At 38.2% G+C, this 19,279-nt stretch overlaps 1 protein-coding gene across 2 annotated transcripts in view; it reads right to left on the bottom strand.

Moving 5' to 3' along the window:
- The window catches only part of ARNTL2 (aryl hydrocarbon receptor nuclear translocator like 2), a 131,257-nt gene that overhangs the window by 14,907 nt on the left and 97,071 nt on the right, over positions 1–19,279 (bottom strand). For both annotated transcript variants that reach the window (XM_043561558.1, XM_043561559.1), the window contains exons 9-13: positions 4,990–5,230; positions 4,487–4,593; positions 4,186–4,336; positions 3,203–3,261; positions 2,338–2,446 (exon numbers count right to left, since the gene is read on the bottom strand). In XM_043561558.1, coding sequence (XP_043417493.1) covers positions 2,338–2,446; positions 3,203–3,261; positions 4,186–4,336; positions 4,487–4,593; positions 4,990–5,230 — 667 coding nt within the window. The remainder of the gene's footprint in view (positions 1–2,337; positions 2,447–3,202; positions 3,262–4,185; positions 4,337–4,486; positions 4,594–4,989; positions 5,231–19,279) is intronic.

Below are 19,279 nucleotides of genomic sequence, written 5' to 3'. Positions count from 1 at the left end.
CGGCTGGTTCCTGTATATTCTAGTTGACCTTTTAATTCATGACTTTTTTTATGTGCCCCACAGCAGATGATCTGCTCACAGTATCCCTTCTCACTGCTATTTGCAGTGTCAAGGGTGAGGATTCCCTTTGTTACTGAGTCTCTATTTCTCTCGCTATTCTTTATGTGGTCTCTGTATCTTCAATTGTGCAGAAGCTGTTTAGTCAGCCCTCTGCTCTTCTTCAGGAGAAACTTCTCTATAAATAGGTGTAGATTTGGTGTGTCTGTGGAGGAGGTGAGTTCAGGGTCTTCTAACATCACTCCCTTGGAACAAAATCTCTTCTTTATGATTTTTCTGAATATTTTCTCTTCTCTAGCATATGTTATTGTAAGAATACAGTATACAATACATCTAACATACAAAATATGTGTTAATTGACCATTTATGTTATTGGTAAGGCTTCTAGTGAACAGTAGGCTATTAGCAGTTAAGCTTTGGAGGAGTCAGAAGTTATACGTGGATGTTTGACTGTGAGGGGTGATATCCCCAACTGCCATACTGTTCAAGGGCCAGCTGTATATATTTTTAACTGTGTGGGGAGGGGTGAGCAATTGTTGGAGGTTCTTGGCCATTTATAATTTTTCTAGTCTACTCTCCAACTTCTTTACTACTTATTTTATTCCCCAAGCTCTTTTTAAAAATTGGTTATGGCTAGTATCCAAAATCTATAAAGAGCTCACCAAACTCCACACCCGAAAAACAAATAATCCAGTGAAGAAATGGGCAGAAAACATGAATAGACACTTCTCTAAAGAAGACATCCAGATGGCCAACAGGCACATGAAAAGATGCTCAACGTCGCTCCTCATCAGGGAAATACAAATCAAAACCACATTCAGATATCACCTCACACCAGTCAGAGTGGCTAAAATGAACAAATCAGGAGACTATAGATGCTGGAGAGGATGTGGAGAAACGGGAACCCTCTTGCACTGTTGGTGGGAATGCAAATTGGTGCAGCCGCTCTGGAAAACAGTGTGGAGGTTCCTCAGAAAATTAAAAATAGACCTACCCTATGGCCCAGCAGTAGCACTGCTAGGAATTTACCCAAGGGATACAGGAGTACTGATGCATAGGGGCACTTGTACCCCAATGTTTATAGCAGCACTCTCAACAATAGCCAAATTATGGAAAAAGCCTAAATGTCCATCAACTGATGAATGGATAAAGAAATTGTGGTTTATATACACAATGGAGTACTACGTGGCAATGAGAAAGAATGAAATATGGCCTTTTGTAGCAACGTGGATGGAACTGGAGAGTGTGATGCTAAGTGAAATAAGCCATACAGAGAAAGACAGATACCATATGTTTTCACTCTTATGTGGATCCTGAGAAACTTAACAGAAACCCATGGGGGAGGGGAAGGAAAAAAAAAAAGAGGTTAGAGTGGGAGAGAGCCAAAGCATAAGAGATTCTTAAAAACTGAGAACAAACTGAGGGTTGATAGGGGGTGAGAGGGAGGGGAGGATGGGTGATGGGTACGGAGGAGGGCACCTTTTGGGATGAGCACTGGGTGTTGTATTGAAGCCAATTTGACAATAAATTTCATATATTGAAAAAAAAATTATACTTCAGTTAAAAAAAATAAATAACATTTTAAAAATTCTTTAATAACTTTATTATTTATACCCTATATAAACTTTAATATAAATAAAGGTTAATAAAGTTATAAAGTTTATTTATAAGGTTTAAATGAAGTTAATAATGTTATACTATCAAACTTCTATAGTAAGATATATTCATTTTATCACCTGAAACACACATTTTCTGCAACTTATTATTTACCTTTTTCAGAATGGTTATTATGCTTAAGTTTTGAGTTTTTATATAATTAACTTTTTTCTTCATGAATTATAGATTTTTTGTGATGTTTAGAAAGGAGTTTCTAAACTAAGATTATAAAAATCCATACCTGTGTTCTTGATACACTTCTTATAGCTTTTATTTTTTTAAGTTTATTTCTTTATTTTGAGGGGGGGGGAGGGGCAGAGAGAGAGGAGGGAGAGAGAGAATCCCAAGCAGGCTCCGACAGCAGAGCTCTGACATGGGGCTGGAACCCACGAACCACGAGATCATGACCTGAGCTGAAATTGGCCTGCTTAACCGACTGAGCCACCCAGGTGCCCCATATAATACTTAACCTTTTTTCGTTGCTACTATGAAAATGATCTTCTCTTCCATTATGTTATTGAACTGGTTATTGTTTGAATATAGGAAACTTACTGATTTTTGACTACTGGTTTTATAAGTATAATAATTTCACTTGTGAAGGTATTTGCAGCAATAAAACATTACCTTTGTAAGTCCAGGACTTCATTTACAAGATCTGTTCCAATACTACCAGGGCCAAGTACTATTCCAGTAGACATTCCAGGTACATTAATATAAGATGGTTTTGAGGATTCTAAATAATAACAAAAGGGAAAATCCAATTGAAGACTTCTAAAAAGTTATGTATAACTTTGGTTAATATTTTTATCTCAATTCAAATACATTTCCCATTTTCCTTTTTAAAAGAAACAGACTAGCTACATCCTAAAATATTAGAAATATTTATGCTTGCATTACAAACATAACTCATGATGGCTTAAGATGTGTATGAAGAATGACAGGAGTCAAATGTGTAGAACATCATTGAGGGTATAATTATGACCTGTAACCCTTGAGCACAGACAGTTCCTTCCCATTTTAATCTCCACACTGAAGCCAGAGTAATACTGCTTTATTTTTAATATTCCTTCATATTTCTGTTTTTATTTATACAATTAATGGAGTAAAATATTCCTGTGGTGAAAAACCAAGATAAGCAAAAACTCCCCATTAATACTTTTCATTATTTTGCTCAACAGATATGTATTGAGTGCCACAAACTACAAGGAACTATGCTAGCCACTAGATAGATAATGGATAAAATACCATTCCTACTCTCGAAGAACTCGATCTAGGGGCAGACCAGATGAACAAACAACTAGTTGCAATACAGTGTAAGAGTATAATGGAAGGGTAATCAAAGAATTGTAGAAATTCTACAGAGGATAACTTTAGCCCTACAAGTCTTTGCAATATTACCTTGAAATCTTTCCCTCTCCAAGACAGAAAAAGATGGTAACAATAACAACACTCCTAGTAATAAATCCCCATCATTTAAAACCAAGCTTACCTTCTGATAATTGAGAGCTGCAAGGAAGTAACGATGCTTCTCTAACCTCACTATGTCCCCTAGAATGAAGAAACACCATAGGTGATTTTTTTTTTTTAGGTGAAGGAAATTGTTAAATAAGCAGAGCTTTAATGTAGTGGCTTTATCAGTTCTTGACCTTTTTGTTTTATATATACTTATTGTTAATGTCACCACTAGAGATCAAAGTATTTATGTGCTAAGTACCAGGACATTTGCTAAATGTCTTATTACCCTATAAGGTACATTTTCTCAGTCACAAACTCTCGGTTTGTGTACTAATGATAAGAAGGCAAGGATTATTGGAATGATAAACAGGGGATAGTGCTGGAATGCCAAGCTTTGGGGGCCTTTTAAAAACCTAAATATAGTAGATCAGGAAACAGAATTGGGTTAATGTTACAGCAATTACAATGAAAAACTTACAGAAAAATAATCATACTTAAAATGGGCTATGCTATCCTATTAAGCAAAGCAGGGAAAGTTGTTCTTCCTTTAAGTTAGCTGACACAGACATAGCCAGGGTTTGGCAAGCAGTGCTTAGGCTGGATTTGTGCTTATCCCTCGGCCAAATATTCCTACACAATCACATGTAGTACCTCAGGCTTAGAAGATGTCTATAAAAATGATCCGTGGGACAAAACAATTTCTTACGATGATATATAGTTTAAAGCTACAACCACATCATTTATTGGAAGGTCATGACAAGGCCATGAAAGGTAGGAAGAAAGTACTTAAATGCATTTATTATCACATTTTATACCAAGCAAAAAGAAATGTATTCCAAAAGGGAAAACTTTCAGCCTAATTCTGAGAAGTAATGCCAGTCAACAGTGAATGAATTACAAAATGTACTGAAGTTAGAAAGCCAGATGATCATGCAACTTTAATGGTTTAGCAAGACAAGAAAAGACATGACACTTATTTGAAATCAACATAAAGGTCTTAACATAAAAGTTACTTACAAAACTAAATTGTTGACAGACACAATATATTCCAGTTCTTTGGTCCAAGGATTTGTGAAACTAAACCACTGGCTTTTTAAAGTTACAAAAGAGCCATCTTTCTTTCTGAACTTGTATGAATCTGTAAAGATTTTCTCTTTACTCTGTAGAACTTAACAAGAAAGGGTAATAATCAGTATAACGGTCTACTACATAAATCAATCCCTTGAGGGTTAATTCAAGTTTCAGATTTCACAGGAATGAAAAATGAGTTGAAGCTGTAATTAAAAAGTACCAAAAAATTACCCTACTCAATGCCTACCTGCTTTGTGCTTGTCAGTCAAATTACTATGGTCATCCTGATGAAAATATTCATAACAAGAAGTTCCCAAAAGTTCCTGAGGCAGGTATCCTAAAATTGCTGTTGCCCTGGTTTTAAAATCAAAAATAAACTTCAGATTGGTAAATTCATTCCCTTCCAGAGTACTGTAGGTCCACATACAGTCACAATAGTGGGAAAGTGACAGAGGATGAGTAAGCCATATGCATCACCGGGCCCCCCCTTTGGCTGCCCTAGACCCAGGCTAGAATGGACATCCCCCCCAGCCCAGGGTAGACTCTTTTTACCATTCACCAATAAAATTGTGGCCACAGACCATGCTCAGTTTCTGCACCACTGGCTCAGAAATATTCCAAGTTTATTTTTTGACTTGAACAAAATTATGCACATATCCACATTCTTTTTTCATTTAAACTTATTTCCTGTTCTGAAGCCTTAAGTATCCCATTGAATGCTAATCATTATGGCAATAAATAAATGTTCACCTTTGGTCCACATAGACAAACTTCCCATTCATTGCAAACCGGGTTATAAATTCAGTTGGTTTCACTTTAATCTCTCCACTGTTCTGTGGTACAATATATGGATGTAACCTTCCAATGGCAACAAGGCAGGTAAAATTACTACTGTCTTTCTTACTGTCCTTTTCTTCTTCCATTCCAACAATATTTGGAGGCCAGCTTCTCAAGTAACCAGTACAATGGATAGTACAGAATTTTCTATGATCTAATTCAAAAGTTAAAAAAAAAAAAATTGTGTTATTATGAATAAACTCTTAAATTTCTTTGACATTTATAATAGTTATAATTGTGCTATAAAGTATTCTTGATGCTAAAATATGAAAGGGGAAAGGTATTACATTGAAAAGAAATCATCAATTACATTTAATAACCTTATTCTTAATGGGTTTTCTCATCAACTAAATTATACATACTACAATAAAAAGTTAAAAGATTAATTTAGGTCTAAATAGGCCTGTAGCTAAGTATATTTCCAAGTCAGTTTTAAAAAAAATTTTTTTTAATGTTTATTTCTGAGACAGAGAGAGAGCATGAGTGGGGGAGGGGCAGAGAGAGAGGGAGACACAGAATCCGAAACAGGCTCCAGGCTCTGAGCTGTCAGCACAGAGCCCAACGTCGGGCTTGAACTCACAAACCGTAAGATCATGACCTGAGCTGAAGTTGGTCACTCAACTGACTGAGCCACCCAGGCGCCCCTCCAAGTCAGTTTTTTAAATAACAGCAAGTCACATCTGTTACAAAAACTTAAACTTCAAGCTCCCTTGCTCTTAACCACAAAGGTACTATTTTTAGCTTACTAACTTTTTGGTATAATTCATATTCAAAAATTTATACAAGACAGCATACATTCTTAAATTTCTTATGTTAGCACTTATACTGATTAATAGATATCTATGGTTATAATAGATTATAAAAAATAGAGAACATTTGGAGAAATTCATAAAAGGTATAAAAATAATATTTGATTTGATTTCACTTTTCAGAAAATTCTCAATTAACTCATAGGAAAAGACTTAACAGGCCCAATAAAAATAGCAAAGAATTGGAGCTGTCAGCACAGAGCCTGACATTGGGCTCGAACCCATGAACCACGAGATCATGACCTGAGCCCAAAGTTGGACGCCTAACCAACTGAGCCAGCCAGGTGACCCTTAAATATTTATTTTTGAGAGACAGAGAGTGAGCACATGCATTTGTGCAGGGGAGGGGCAGAGAAAGAGAGGATGACATATTCTGAAGCAGCCTCTAAGCTGTCAGCACAGAGCCTGACGCAGGGCTCAAACTCATGGAACCATGAGATGATGAACTAAGCTGAAGCCGGAGGCTTAACCAACTGAGCTACCCAGGTGCCCTTCAAATATCAGGAAATTCTTAAAACAATGAGATACAACACAGGCATAAAAGATAAGCAGTATACAGATTATGGCAACTCACACACAAAAACCAACTTACAGGTTAAAAGGGATGGGAGGGGAAAGCCTGGTAAAAATTATTTAAAACAGTTGTTTGTGATAAGAGTTAGAAAAGACCAGAACACTCATTGTTTTAAATCAGCACTATTTGGTAAGACTGTTATTGCAACAAATCTTAAAAAAGAATTTTTTTTAACAGAAGATGATGTGGGCTCTCTTGTAAGACAGCACCTAACAGTAAGAGCAAAGACTTGGAGAACACTTCTTGTGCCATGCTGTTTTACATGCTTTAGATGTATAATTAATTTTATTTATTTATTTTTTTATATCAGTGAATTTTTATTTATTTTTTTTATTTTTTATTTTTTATTTTTTTCAATATATGAAATTTATTGTCAAATTGGTTTCCATACAACACCCAGTGCTCATCCCAAAAGGTGCCCTCCTCAATACCCATCCTCCACCCTCCCCTCCCTCTCACCCCCCATCAACCCTCAGTTTGTTCTCAGTTTTTTTTTTTTTTTAACTTTTTTTTTTTTCAACGTTTTTTTATTTATTTTTGGGACAGAGAGAGACAGAGCATGAACGGGGGAGGGGCAGAGAGAGAGGGAGACACAGAATTGGAAACAGGCTCCAGGCTCCGAGCCATCAGCCCAGAGCCTGACGCGGGGCTCGAACTCACGGACTGCGAGATCGTGACCTGGCTGAAGTCGGACGCTTAACCGACTGCGCCACCCAGGCGCCCCTGTTCTCAGTTTTTAACAGTCTCTTATGCTTTGGCTCTTTCCCACTCTAACCTCTTTTTTTTTTTCCCTTCCCCTCCCCCATGGGTTTCTGTTAAGTTTCTCAGGATCCACATAAGAGTGAAACCATATGGTATCTGTCTTTCTCTGTATGGCTTATTTCACTTAGCATCACACTCTCCAGTTCCCTCCACGTTGCTACAAAAGGCCATATTTCATTCTTTCTCATTGCCACGTAGTATTCCATTTTGTATATAAACCACAATTTCTTGTATAATTAATTTTAATAGCCCAGTGAGGTGTTCCTATATTAGCACCACTGTCTCAGGAAACTGAGTTAATGCCAAAGTCACAGCAGAAAAGGGTGGAGCTGTGAGTGCTCTGTCTTAGAAGGTGTTCAAACATGAGTTGTCTGGGTGACGGAGGGGGAGGAATACAAAAAGGTGTTTCAGTCAGAGGGAACAGACAGTGTAAACCCAGAGCAGAGAGTGTCAGATGTGGGTGAAGGCATGGTCTGTGATGGGGGCATGGCTTGACAATAAAGCAGGGAACAGATAGATTTAGCTCTTGTAAACCATGTATAGGACATTGTACTCATCACCTATCAGACATCACCTCCTCCATGGTCCACAGATGCCTTAAATTATAAGTTGTCTCTTCTATTCTCAATCCAGATATTTCCTTTAATTTTTTTTTTGTTTCAGGTGTACAACACAGTGATTCCACAATTTTAAATATTATGCTATACTCACAAGTAGCTACCATCTGTCACCATACAATGCTCTTACAATATCATTGACTGTGTTCCTTATACTGTGCCTTTTATTCCCATGACTTATTTGTTCCATGACTGGAAGCCTGTATTTTCCACTCCCTTTCATTCCTTTTGTCTGATAACCTCAACCCAACTTAAAAATGGGCAAAGGACCTAAATAGACGTTTTTCCAAAGAAGACCTAAAGATGGCCAACAGACACGTGAAAAGATGCTCAGCATCACTAATCATCAGGGAAATGCAAATCCAAAGCACAATGAGATGCCACCTCACATCTGTCAGAATAGCTAGAATCAAAAACATAAGAAATAACAGTGTTGGTGAGGATGTGGAGAAAAAGGAACCTTCATACACTGTTGGTGGGAATGCAAATTGGTACAGCCACTGTAGAAAACAGTATGTTTTTCAAAACCTTAAAAACAGAAGCACCATATGATCTAGTTAATTTCACTGCTTACCCAATGGAAAAAAAAAAAAAACTTATTTGAAAGGATATATGTGCCCCATGTTCACCGCAGCATTATTTACAATAGCCAAGATATGGAAGCAACCTAAGTGTCCATAAATAGATGAATGGATAAGGAAGATGTGAGATACACACACACACACACACACACAATGGAATATTATGCAGTCAAACCACATCTTTATCACTTACTCCCTATTCTGCTTATTGGCACCATAATCAACCCAAGTAGTTAAATGACGAACCTGGGAATCCTACCAAGTTCTTTCTTTATAACATCCAAGATACCATAAAGGAATTATGGTAAGTGGGGAAAACAAGGTTTTTATTAATATTAAAACTAGATAGCAGTCAAAAATAAAAAGGCTTGTATACACTGAGTCTGGCATTTCTGATGACACTAGCTTGCAAATTTACAAATGATACTGACTAAAAATATTCTATTCAACTAAAAATGTAGGTTTAAAAAAGTGTCACATTCATATGGAATTTCATTACACAGAACCTCGCATTTTGCTTTGATTCTTCTTTAACAACAGGGTTGCCAACCAAATTTCCAACTTAATCTGTCTCACAATCCTCACTGTGAATATTTATTCACTGACACATTTTTAGTTGGGATTATGTAATTCCATCCACTGTAATCCATTCAATCAATTATCTAAGGTATTGTTTTAATCCCATAAAAAACCTCTTATTTCAAGAATTCTTTAGATTTTTACCTAAATATTGGGGTCATCGGCCCCAATCCTCATCAAACTATTTACATCAATCAGCTCCAAAGGGTAGATTCAAGTATAGCCTACTCCATGATTTTTGAAGAGGGAGGAAATTTTATATTAACCCAAACACTGTCTTCGTTTACAGGACATCTTTTCAAAATCCTTTGTGAAAATTTTCTTCAGATTGAGGGCTAGGTCTCTCAGCTTGATATCTTGCTGTCTTGGGTTAAATTCTCACAGAAGCAGAGCCTGAGACAAGGATTCTGGTACAAGAAGCATATTTGAGAGGTGATCCCAGGAACACTGGTAGGGAAGTAGGATGAGACAGGGAAGAGGAGGAAGCTAATAAAGGACATGTTCTCTAGCAAGTTGCCACTTTGGAAAACCAACGTTATATCTGGGAGGGGGGTATTTGGGAAATAAAAATGTAGAACAAGAGCCTCAGAACTAAGTAATCTGAAGGAGAAGAGAGCTAGGAAGTTTATCCATCAGCTCCCTTTAGGCATTGGATGAGGGATGCTCACAGGCAGCATTCATTCCCTAGCACTTGAGGTCTGCCCCTAGCTAGTATAGGCAGAACTGTCTCTAAATAAGGGAGAAGGTCTAGTAGAGTCTAACAGAGGTTCGACATTGGAAACAAGGTGCCATGCCCTTGAAGTGGTAGGTGCTAAGAGGACAGGTCATGGTGTACTGACAGCATCTGCCACACTTGCACAAGGAGCCAATGGGATTCTGGGTGTACTCCTGCATGGTTATCTTATTAGGTTCAAGAAACACCCAAGATATTTGGTAGTAGCCATCCGTTCTGCATCAGCCCTTGACTTCACGAGCAGAGACACATGAATATTCCTATCTTACAAGCTTTTTCAAAGTATGAATCTGTAACATTTATGTTAGAATCAGGCAGAAATGTTTTTAATGTCAATCTGGCTTATTTTTTAAAAAGTTTTATTATGGAAAATCTCAAACACACAAAATCAGAGAGAACATTACAATGAAACCTCACTAGAGTGTGTCATAGCCAATCATGAGAAATGGCTTTTCCATAAATCTTAAGTTCAGTTTCAAAAATTAGCATAAAAAGGCTACTTCCTAGTGACTCTTAAATTAAATTTAAGTATAACTAGGGGCACCTGTGTGGCTCAGTTGGTTAAGCTTCTGACTCTTGATTTTGGTTCAGGTCATGATCTCATGGTTCATGGGGCTGCATCGGGCTCTGCACTAATAGCAAGAAGCCTGCTTGGGATTCTCTCCCCCTCCCCCGCCCCTCCCCTACTTGTGCTCTCTCTCTCTCAAAATAAATAAACATTTTTTAAAAATTTAAGTGTAACTAAAACATGGAGGCAAGAGATCAGTGGTTGCCAGGAGTGGTGGCAGGGGGTAAGAGGAAATGAATAGGGCAGAACACAGTGGATTTCAGTGCAGTGAGACTACTCTGTATATATTTTTTAAACCGTTTTTTAATGTTTATTTATTTGAGGGAAAGAGAGTGAGCGGGGGAGAGGTAGAGAGAGAAGAAGAGAGAATCTTAAGCAGGCTCCACGCTGTCAGTGCAGAGCCTGGCATGGGGCTCAAACTCACAAACCTGAGATCATGACCTGAGCCTAAATCAAGAGTCAGATGCTTAACCAACTGAGCCACCCAAGCGTCCCTACTCTGTATGATATTATAATGATGGATACATGTCATTGTATATTCGTCTAAACTCACAGAATATACAATACCAAGAGTGAACCCCAAGGTAACTGTGGACTTTGGGTGATTATGATGATGATGTGTCAGTGTAGGTTAATCCTTGGTAACAAATGTACTATTTTGGTGGGAAGGGTTGGTAATGGGGGAGGTGTGTGCATGTGTGGGGGTAGGACTCCAAGGAAAATCTCTGTCCCTCCTTTTTTTTTTAATATGAAATTTATTGTCAAATTGGTTTCCATACAACACCCAGTGCTCATCCCAACAGGTGCCCTCCTCAATGCCCATCACCCACCCTTCCCTCCCTCCCACCCCCCATGAACCCTCAGTTTATTCTCAGTTTTTAAGAGTTTCTTATGGTTTGGCTCTCTCCCTTTTTTTTTTCCTTCTCCTCCCCCAAGGTCTTCTGTTAAGTTTCTCAGGATCCACATAAGAGTGAAAACATATGGTATCTGTCTTTCTCTGTATGACTTATTTCACTGGAACCTTCCAGTTCCATTCACATTGCTACAAAAGGCCATATTTCATCCTTTCTCATTGCCACGTAGTATTCCATTGTGTATATAAACCACAACTTCTTTATCCATTCATCAGTTGATGGACATTTAGGCTCTTTCCATAATTTGGCTATTGTTGAAAGTGCTGCTATAAACATTAGGGTACAAGTGTCCCTATGCATCAGCACTCCTGTATCCCTTGGGTAAATTCCTAGCAGTGCTATTGCTGGGCCATAGGGTAGGTCTATTTTTAATTTTTTGAGGAACCTCCACACTGTTTTCCAGAGCAGCTGCACCAGTTTGCATTCCCACCAATAGTGCAAGAGGGTTCCCATTTCTCCACATCCTCTCTAGCATCTATAGTCTCCTGATCTGTTCATTTTAGCCACTCTGACTGGCATGAGGTGATATCTGAATGTGGTTTTGTTTTGTATTTCCCTGACGAGCGACGTTGAGCATCTTTTCATGTGCCTGTCGGCCATCCGGATGTCTTCTTTAGAGAAGTATCTATTCACGTTTTCTGCCCATTTCTTCACTGGATTATTTGTTTTTCGGGTGTGGAGTTTGGTGAGCTCTTTATAGGTTTTGGGTACTAGCCCTTTGTCCAATATATCATTTGCAAATATCTTTTCCCATTCCATTGGTTGCCTTTTAGTTTTGTTGATTGTTTCCTTTGCTGTACAGAAGCTTTTTATCTTTGTGAGGTCCCAATAGTTCATTTTTGCTTTTAATTCCCTTGCCTTTGGGGATGTGTCAAATAAGAAATTGCTGCGGCTGAGGTCGGAGAGGTTTTTCCCTGCTTTCTCCTCTAGGGTTTTGATGGTTTCCTGTCTCACATTCAGGTCCTTATCCATTTTGAGTTTGTTTTTGTGAATGGTGTAAGAAAGTGGTCTAGTTTCATCCTTCTGCATGTTGCTGTCTAGTTCTCCCAGCACCATTTGTTAAAGAGACTGTCTTTTTTCCATTGGATATTCTTTCCTGCTTTGTCAAAGATTAGTTGGCCATACTTGGTCTCTATTCTATTACATTGGTCTGTGTCTATTTTTGTGCCAATACCATGCTGTCTTGATGACAAAGCAAACCTCCTGCTTTGGTCTTCTTCTTCAATATTACTTTGGCTATTCAAGGTCTTTTGTGGTTCCATACAAATTTTAGGATTGCTTGTTCTAGCTTCAAAAAGAATGCTGGTGCAATTTTGATTTGGATTGCATTGACTGTGTAGATTGCTTTGGGTAGTATTGACATTTTAACAATATTTATTCTTCCAATCCATGAGCACAGAATTTTTTTCCATTTCTTTGCATCTTCTTCGATTTCCTTCATAAGCTTTGCATAATTTTCAGCATACAGATGTTTTATATCTTTGGTTAGGTTTATTCCTAGGTATTTTATGATTCAGGTGAAATTGTGAATGGGATCAATTTCTTTATTGTCTTTCTGTTGCTTCATTAGTGTGTAAGAATGCAACTGATTTCTGTACATTAATTTTGTATCCTGTGACTTTGCTGAATTCATGTATCAGTTCTAGAGGACTTCTGTCCCTCCTTTTCAATTTCACTGTAAACCTAAAACTGCTCTAAAAATAGTCTTAATAATTTAAAAGCTTAAATGTAAGTGACGTGTCATGGTAAACACGAAGAAAAACACCTTTAGTATGAGCTTTCCTCATTAATAGGAAGTTATCTTAAAACATAATCCCATGGGCTAATTATTACTGGAAAGAACATTTAGAAGCAACTATAAAATATAAAAATATATTTTTTAATATTTTTATAAAATAAAATTGTATTTTTATTCGATTTTGTGTGTTTGTAAAATATAATTATTTCATTTGATACTCTCCTTGGCTAAGGTAGAATACAGGTGTGGGAACCCACCCACACATGTGGCCAATCAAGGTTCAATTTTGCAGTTACCTTATCCTGACCCAGTTATCTGTCTACATGTCTGTCTACATTCAGCTGTCCTCAAACCAGGCACTGCAAGGAAAGGCCATACAATTGTTAACACATGGCCTTACTATTCCTTAGGCCAAATTAGCCGTATGCCTTTGGCACAGAGTTCTGGAATATTAAGTGAATATTTGGTTCAAGTGCTTGAGCAGATTAAAAAGTCTCTTTTGAAAAGGTATTTGATTCTGACTGCAGGCATCCGTGTGTGGGCAGGAATACATTCCCACAACAAAAGCCAACCCCTTGCTGTGTGTCTGCTGCACACATCTAGAATGCATCTCTTTCATTAGTAACCTTTTGGCATCTAGGAAGCTGCTTTTGTAGGTAGCATGGCATGGTGGGAAGAATACAGATTTTAAAGCCATGTCATGATTCTGCCACTTTCTATGTGACTTTAGACAAATTACATAGCCTTTGAAGGCTTCAGTTTCCTCGTGTGCAAGATGAAGACAGTTTGCACAGGATTATTATTCAGATTAAATTAGGCATTTACTCAAAGTGACAGAGTTTTTTTTTTTAAATTAAAAAAAAAATTTTTTAACGTTTTATTTATTTTTGAGACAGGGAGGGACAGAGCATGAACAGGGGAGGGTCAGAGAGAGGGAGACACAGAATCTGAAACAGGCTCCAGGCTCTGAGCTGTCAGCACAGAGCCCGACGCGGGGCTCGAACTCACGGACCGAGAGATCATGACCTGAGCCGAAGTTGGCCGCTTAACCGACTGAGCCACCCAGGCACCCCATCAAAGTGGCATAGAGATTTTAAATAATTCCTGATTTTCTTGCTGAAGAAGAGAATTTTATTTTGTCCTTCTTTCGGAGCCACAAATAATGGCTTCCATTTATCAAGCATCTACTAGGAGCCAAGTGCATCATCAGCCACATGTAATCCTAACTCCTGTGAGGTGGTATTCTTACGCCCACTGGATCAGTCTGCGAGGGCTGCGATAACAGAATACATAGACTGGGTAGCTTAAACAACAGAAATTTATTTTCTCACAGTTCTGGAGGCTAGAAGTCCAATACAAAAGTATTGGCAGGTTTGATTTCCCTGAGGCTTCTCTCTCTGGCTTGTAGATGGCTCACTTCTCACTGTCTCCATAGGGCCCCTTCTCTGTGTGTGTGCATCCCTGGTGTCTCTGCCTCTTCTTATGTGGAAACTGGCCAAACTGGATTAGGGGTCCACTCCATAACCTCATTTGACCTTAATTACCTCTTTAAAATCTCTCTCTCTAAATATATTCTTCAAATATTGAGGAATTTGCTTCCAGTTGCACAGGTGTTAAACAGCCCCTACTGAATTCAGACTTCAGGCCCCTTCTGCTCTGTCCGAAAGCCTGTCTACCAACATGGTTGTTGCCAGGCAGAGCCACTTCCTTTGACTCATCACAAAATTCAAATGTGAATTAGTTCTAATTTAGCAATTGAAATAGATACAGTTTTCCAGGAAGATTACCCAAATTTATTTAAAAAGAAAAAAAAAAATCTTCCCTGTCTTTTCTATATGTTTCTAACTTATAATAAAATAATTCCATTTAGAAATCATGTAGGAAGATTAAAGTTTGCTTATGACATTCTTTAAAAATGCTGCTTGGATTTTTTTTTTAACCTATGGCTATATGTAGGTCTTTTTGCTTAAGATTTAGTATTTTCTTTTTTTTTCAATATATGAAATTTATTGTCAGATTGGTTTCCATACAACACCAAGTGCTCATCCCAAAAGGTGCCCTCCTCAATACCCATCACCCACCCTCCCCTCCCTCCCACCCCCCATCAACCCTCAGTTTGTTCTCAGTTTTTAAGAGTCTCTTATGCTTTGGCTCTCTCCCACTCTAACCTCTTTTTTTAAAATTTTCCTTCCCCTCCCCCATGGGTTTCTGTTAAGTTTCTCAGGATCCACATAAGAGTGAAAACATACGGTATCTGTCTTTCTCTGTATGGCTTATTTCACTTAGCATCACACTCTCCAGTTTCATCTACGTTGCTACAAAGGGCCATATTTCATCCTTTCTCATTGCCACGTAGTACTCCATTGTGTATATAAACCACAATTTCTTTATCCATTCATCAGTTGATGGACATTTAGACTCTTTCCATAATTTGGCTATTGTTGAAAGTGCTGCTATAAACATTAGGGTACAAGTGTCCCTATGCATCAGCACTCCTGTATCCCTTGGGTAAATTCCTAGCAGTGCTACTGCTGGGTCATAGGGTAGGTCTATTTTTAATTTTTTGAGGAACCTCCACACTGTTTTCCAGAGCGGTTGCACCAATTTGCATTCCCACCAATAGTGCAAGAGGGTTCCCATTTCTCCACATCCTCTCCAGCATCTATAGTCTCCTGATTTGTTCATTTTGGCCACTCTGACTGGCGTGAGGTGATATCTGAGTGTGGTTTTGATTTGTATTTCCCTGACGAGCGACGTTGAGCATCTTTTCATGTGCCTGTTGGCCATCTGGATGTCTTCTTTAGAGAAGTGTCTATTCATGTTTTCTGCCCATTTCTTCACTGGGTTATTTGTTTTTCGGGTGTGGAGTTTGGTGAGCTCTTTATAGATTTTGGATACTAGCCCTTTGTCCGATATGTCATTTGCAAATATCTTTTCCCATTCCGTTGGTTGCCTTTTAGTTTTGTTGGTTGTTTCCTTTTCTGTGCAGAAGCTTTTTATCTTCATAAGGTCCCAGTAATTCATTTTTGCTTTTAATTCCCTTGCCTTTGGGGATGTGTCGAGTAAGAAATTGCTACGGCTGAGGTCAGAGAGGTCTTTTCCTGCTTTCTCCTCTAGGGTTTTGATGGTTTCCTGTTTCACATTCAGGTCCTTTATCCATTTTGAGTTTATTTTTGTGAATGGTGTAAGAAAGTGGTCTAGTTTCAACCTTCTGCATGTTGCTGTCCAGTTCTCCCAGCACCATTTGTTAAAGAGACTTTTTTCCATTGGATGTTCTTTCCTGCTTTGTCAAAGATGAGTTGGCCATACGTTTGTGGGTCTAGTTCTGGGGTTTCTATTCTATTCCATTGGTCTATGTGTCTGTTTTGTGCCAATACCATGCTGTCTTGATGATGACAGCTTTGTAGTAGAGGCTAAAGTCTGGGATTGTGATGCCTCCTGCTTTGGTCTTCTTCTTCAAAATTCCTTTGGCTATTCGGGGCCTTTTGTGGTTCCATATGAATTTTAGGATTGCTTGTTCTAGTTTTGAGAAGAATGCTGGTGCAATTTCGATTGGGATTGCACTGAATGTGTAGATAGCTTTGGGTAGTATTGACATTTTGACAATATTTATTCTTCTAATCCATGAGCAGGGAATGTCTTTCCATTTCTTTAAATCTTCTTCAATTACCTTCATAAGCTTTCTATAGTTTTCAGCATACAGATCTTTTACATCTTTGGTTAGATTTATCCCTAGGTATTTTATGCTTCTTGGTGCAATTGTGAATGGGATCAGTTTCTTTGTCTTTCTGTTGCTTCATTGTTAGTGTATAAGAATGCAACTGATTTCTGTACATTGATTTTGTATCCTGCAACTTTGCTGAATTCATGTTTCAGTTCTAGCAGACTTTTGGTGGAGTCTATCGGATTTTCCATGTACAGCATCATGTCATCTGCAAAAAGTGAAAGCTTGACTTCATCTTTGCCAATTTTGATGCCTTTGATTTCCTTTTGTTGTCTGATTGCTGATGCTAGAACTTCCAACACTATGTTAAACAACAGCGGTGAGAGTGGGCATCCCTGTCATGTTCCTGATCTCAGGGAAAAAGCTCTCAGTTTTTCCCCACTGAGGATGATGTTAGCTGTGGGCTTTTCATAAATGGCTTTTATGATGTTTAAGTATGTTCCTTCTATCCCGACTTTCTCAAGGGTTTTTATTAAGAAAGGGTGCTGAATTTTGTCAAAGGCCTTTTCTGCATCGATTGACAGGATCATATAGTTCTTATCTTTTCTTTTATTAATATGATGTATCGCACTGATTGATTTGCGAATGTTGAACCAGCCCTGCAGCCCAGGAATGAATCCCACTTGATCATGGTGAATAATTCTTTTTATATGCTGTTGAATTCGATTTGCTAGTATCTTATTGAGAATTTTTGCATCCATATTCATCAGGGAAGATTTAGTATTTTCAAATACTGTAATGGAACCATGCTTCACAATACTGTAACATACTATGCAGTCCATGGAGAGCATCTTATTTCCTTTTTGTGTGTTTGCAAAGGGTTAAGAGACTAGACACAGAAAGTGCCCTTTCTCTTGGCACTTACTTAGATGCCCTTATCTAAGAAAAATCCTTCAAGAATGTATATATCCAGTTCTAGGAATTCCACAAAGGCTAAAACAAAAAATCTAAGGTGGCATAGAATTTAGACAAGGTAGAGTCCTACCACCAACTTACGACTTGTAGTTCCATATTTCCAGCCAAATTTTAAAATGCCTATTCAATAAACACAGATTTTTTCAACCAGACCCAGATTCCTTTGGTTCCCACTGCAGAGACTTTCCAGACTGACTTCTCATGAGAATTATGTTCAAATTCAAGTTGTTTCCTATCTTACTTAGCCAGAGCTCCCATAACACAGCATCACAGACTGGGTGGCTTGAACAACAGACTTACTTCCTCACAACTCTGGAGGCTGGAATTTTGAGATCAGGATGACTGCATAGCTGAGTTCTGGTTGAGGGTTCTTGTTCTGGCTTGTAGACTCCTACTACCTCACTATGTGAGACAGTAAACTCTCAGCTGTCTCTTCTTACATGGGCACTAATTACATCATGGTGGCCCCACTCTCATGACTGAAACTTCTTGGGGTCAAATCTTTTTGGATGAAACAAAAACATTATAATGTAGATTAATTCACTGGATTCTTCATTGTTGTGGATTTGACAGCAATTATGTGGTCAATCAGGGAAAACAAAACAAAACCCAAGAAGATGGTCATTTAAGCTTTCAGTACATGAGTGTCTACAATGTGTCAGACGTCATAGAAACATATGAAACTCTCATTCTAGTGTGAGATGCAAATACAAAAAATTATTGTGATACAGTGCAGCAAAGAGCTTAGGATTAATGGGTTACCTATCAAAAGTAGATACCTGGGACTTAACCCAACCAGAAAGGGAAGATTTCCTGGAAAGAAGTGTTGCCTGTGTTTTAATGGTTCTGGATCTACCACTAGGCTTGCATTCTCCATTCCTTCCAGTAGGGTGCCCTCATGTTGCTGCTGGTATTCTGTTTCAGAGATCGAAGGCTGCTAAACCTTCAGGGCCATCTGGGTAGGTGCCTGAGTTATAGGCTTAACAGGCTCAATCTTCTCTTCCATACTGGCACCTTCTCAATTCAGGAATAAACTTTTGCTATGGTGAAGCATGTTATCAAACTGCCCTCTTAAATCTTTCATGTTGCCACTGATCATGCTGTGGGGTCTGCCTTGTTAGGGGACGGATCCTTTGAAATGTTTCTTAAGGCTCTCCCAGCTGGTCTACATGTCTTGGCTCTCGTGTGGTGTTCACAAGAGATCCTAAGGCGGAGAGTATACTCAGGGTGTCTAATTTGGTACTTCATAATCTATTGCATAATGGCCACTTAGCTCCCACTGGACCTAATACAATACAGAAATGTTCTTCCTTAGTAGTAGGTTAGGGGCCTATTAAAAATGCAGAGATGTTCCTAGGGGCGCCCCCGAGGCTCGTCTGTTACTTATCTAATTGCTAAAGCAGTGGCCTTCAAACATTTTTTATTGTGCATGCTATGAAAAAAATTTTAAGCCCTTTCATGTGCATACACTTTATATATCTACTCTTATACCAATATATTATGTGTATTATAAAACACAAAAACTAAAATTAAAAATAGAGAAAAAAGATGAAAAACATTGTTTTAAGAAAATTTTATTCATGGTAAAACTTTTGTTCTTGAAAAATTAGAACACATCTTAGTTAATGAAGCTACATAATTATGGCTTATTATTTTTTAAGACAATGTTTTAACACATTGTGAAAGAGT

The sequence above is a fragment of the Prionailurus bengalensis genome, chromosome B4 (genome assembly GCF_016509475.1).
Source record: "Prionailurus bengalensis isolate Pbe53 chromosome B4, Fcat_Pben_1.1_paternal_pri, whole genome shotgun sequence".
NCBI lineage: Eukaryota > Metazoa > Chordata > Mammalia > Carnivora > Felidae > Prionailurus > Prionailurus bengalensis.
Note: the sequence above shows the minus strand (reverse complement) of the source record. Positions and strands in the feature narration are given on the sequence as shown.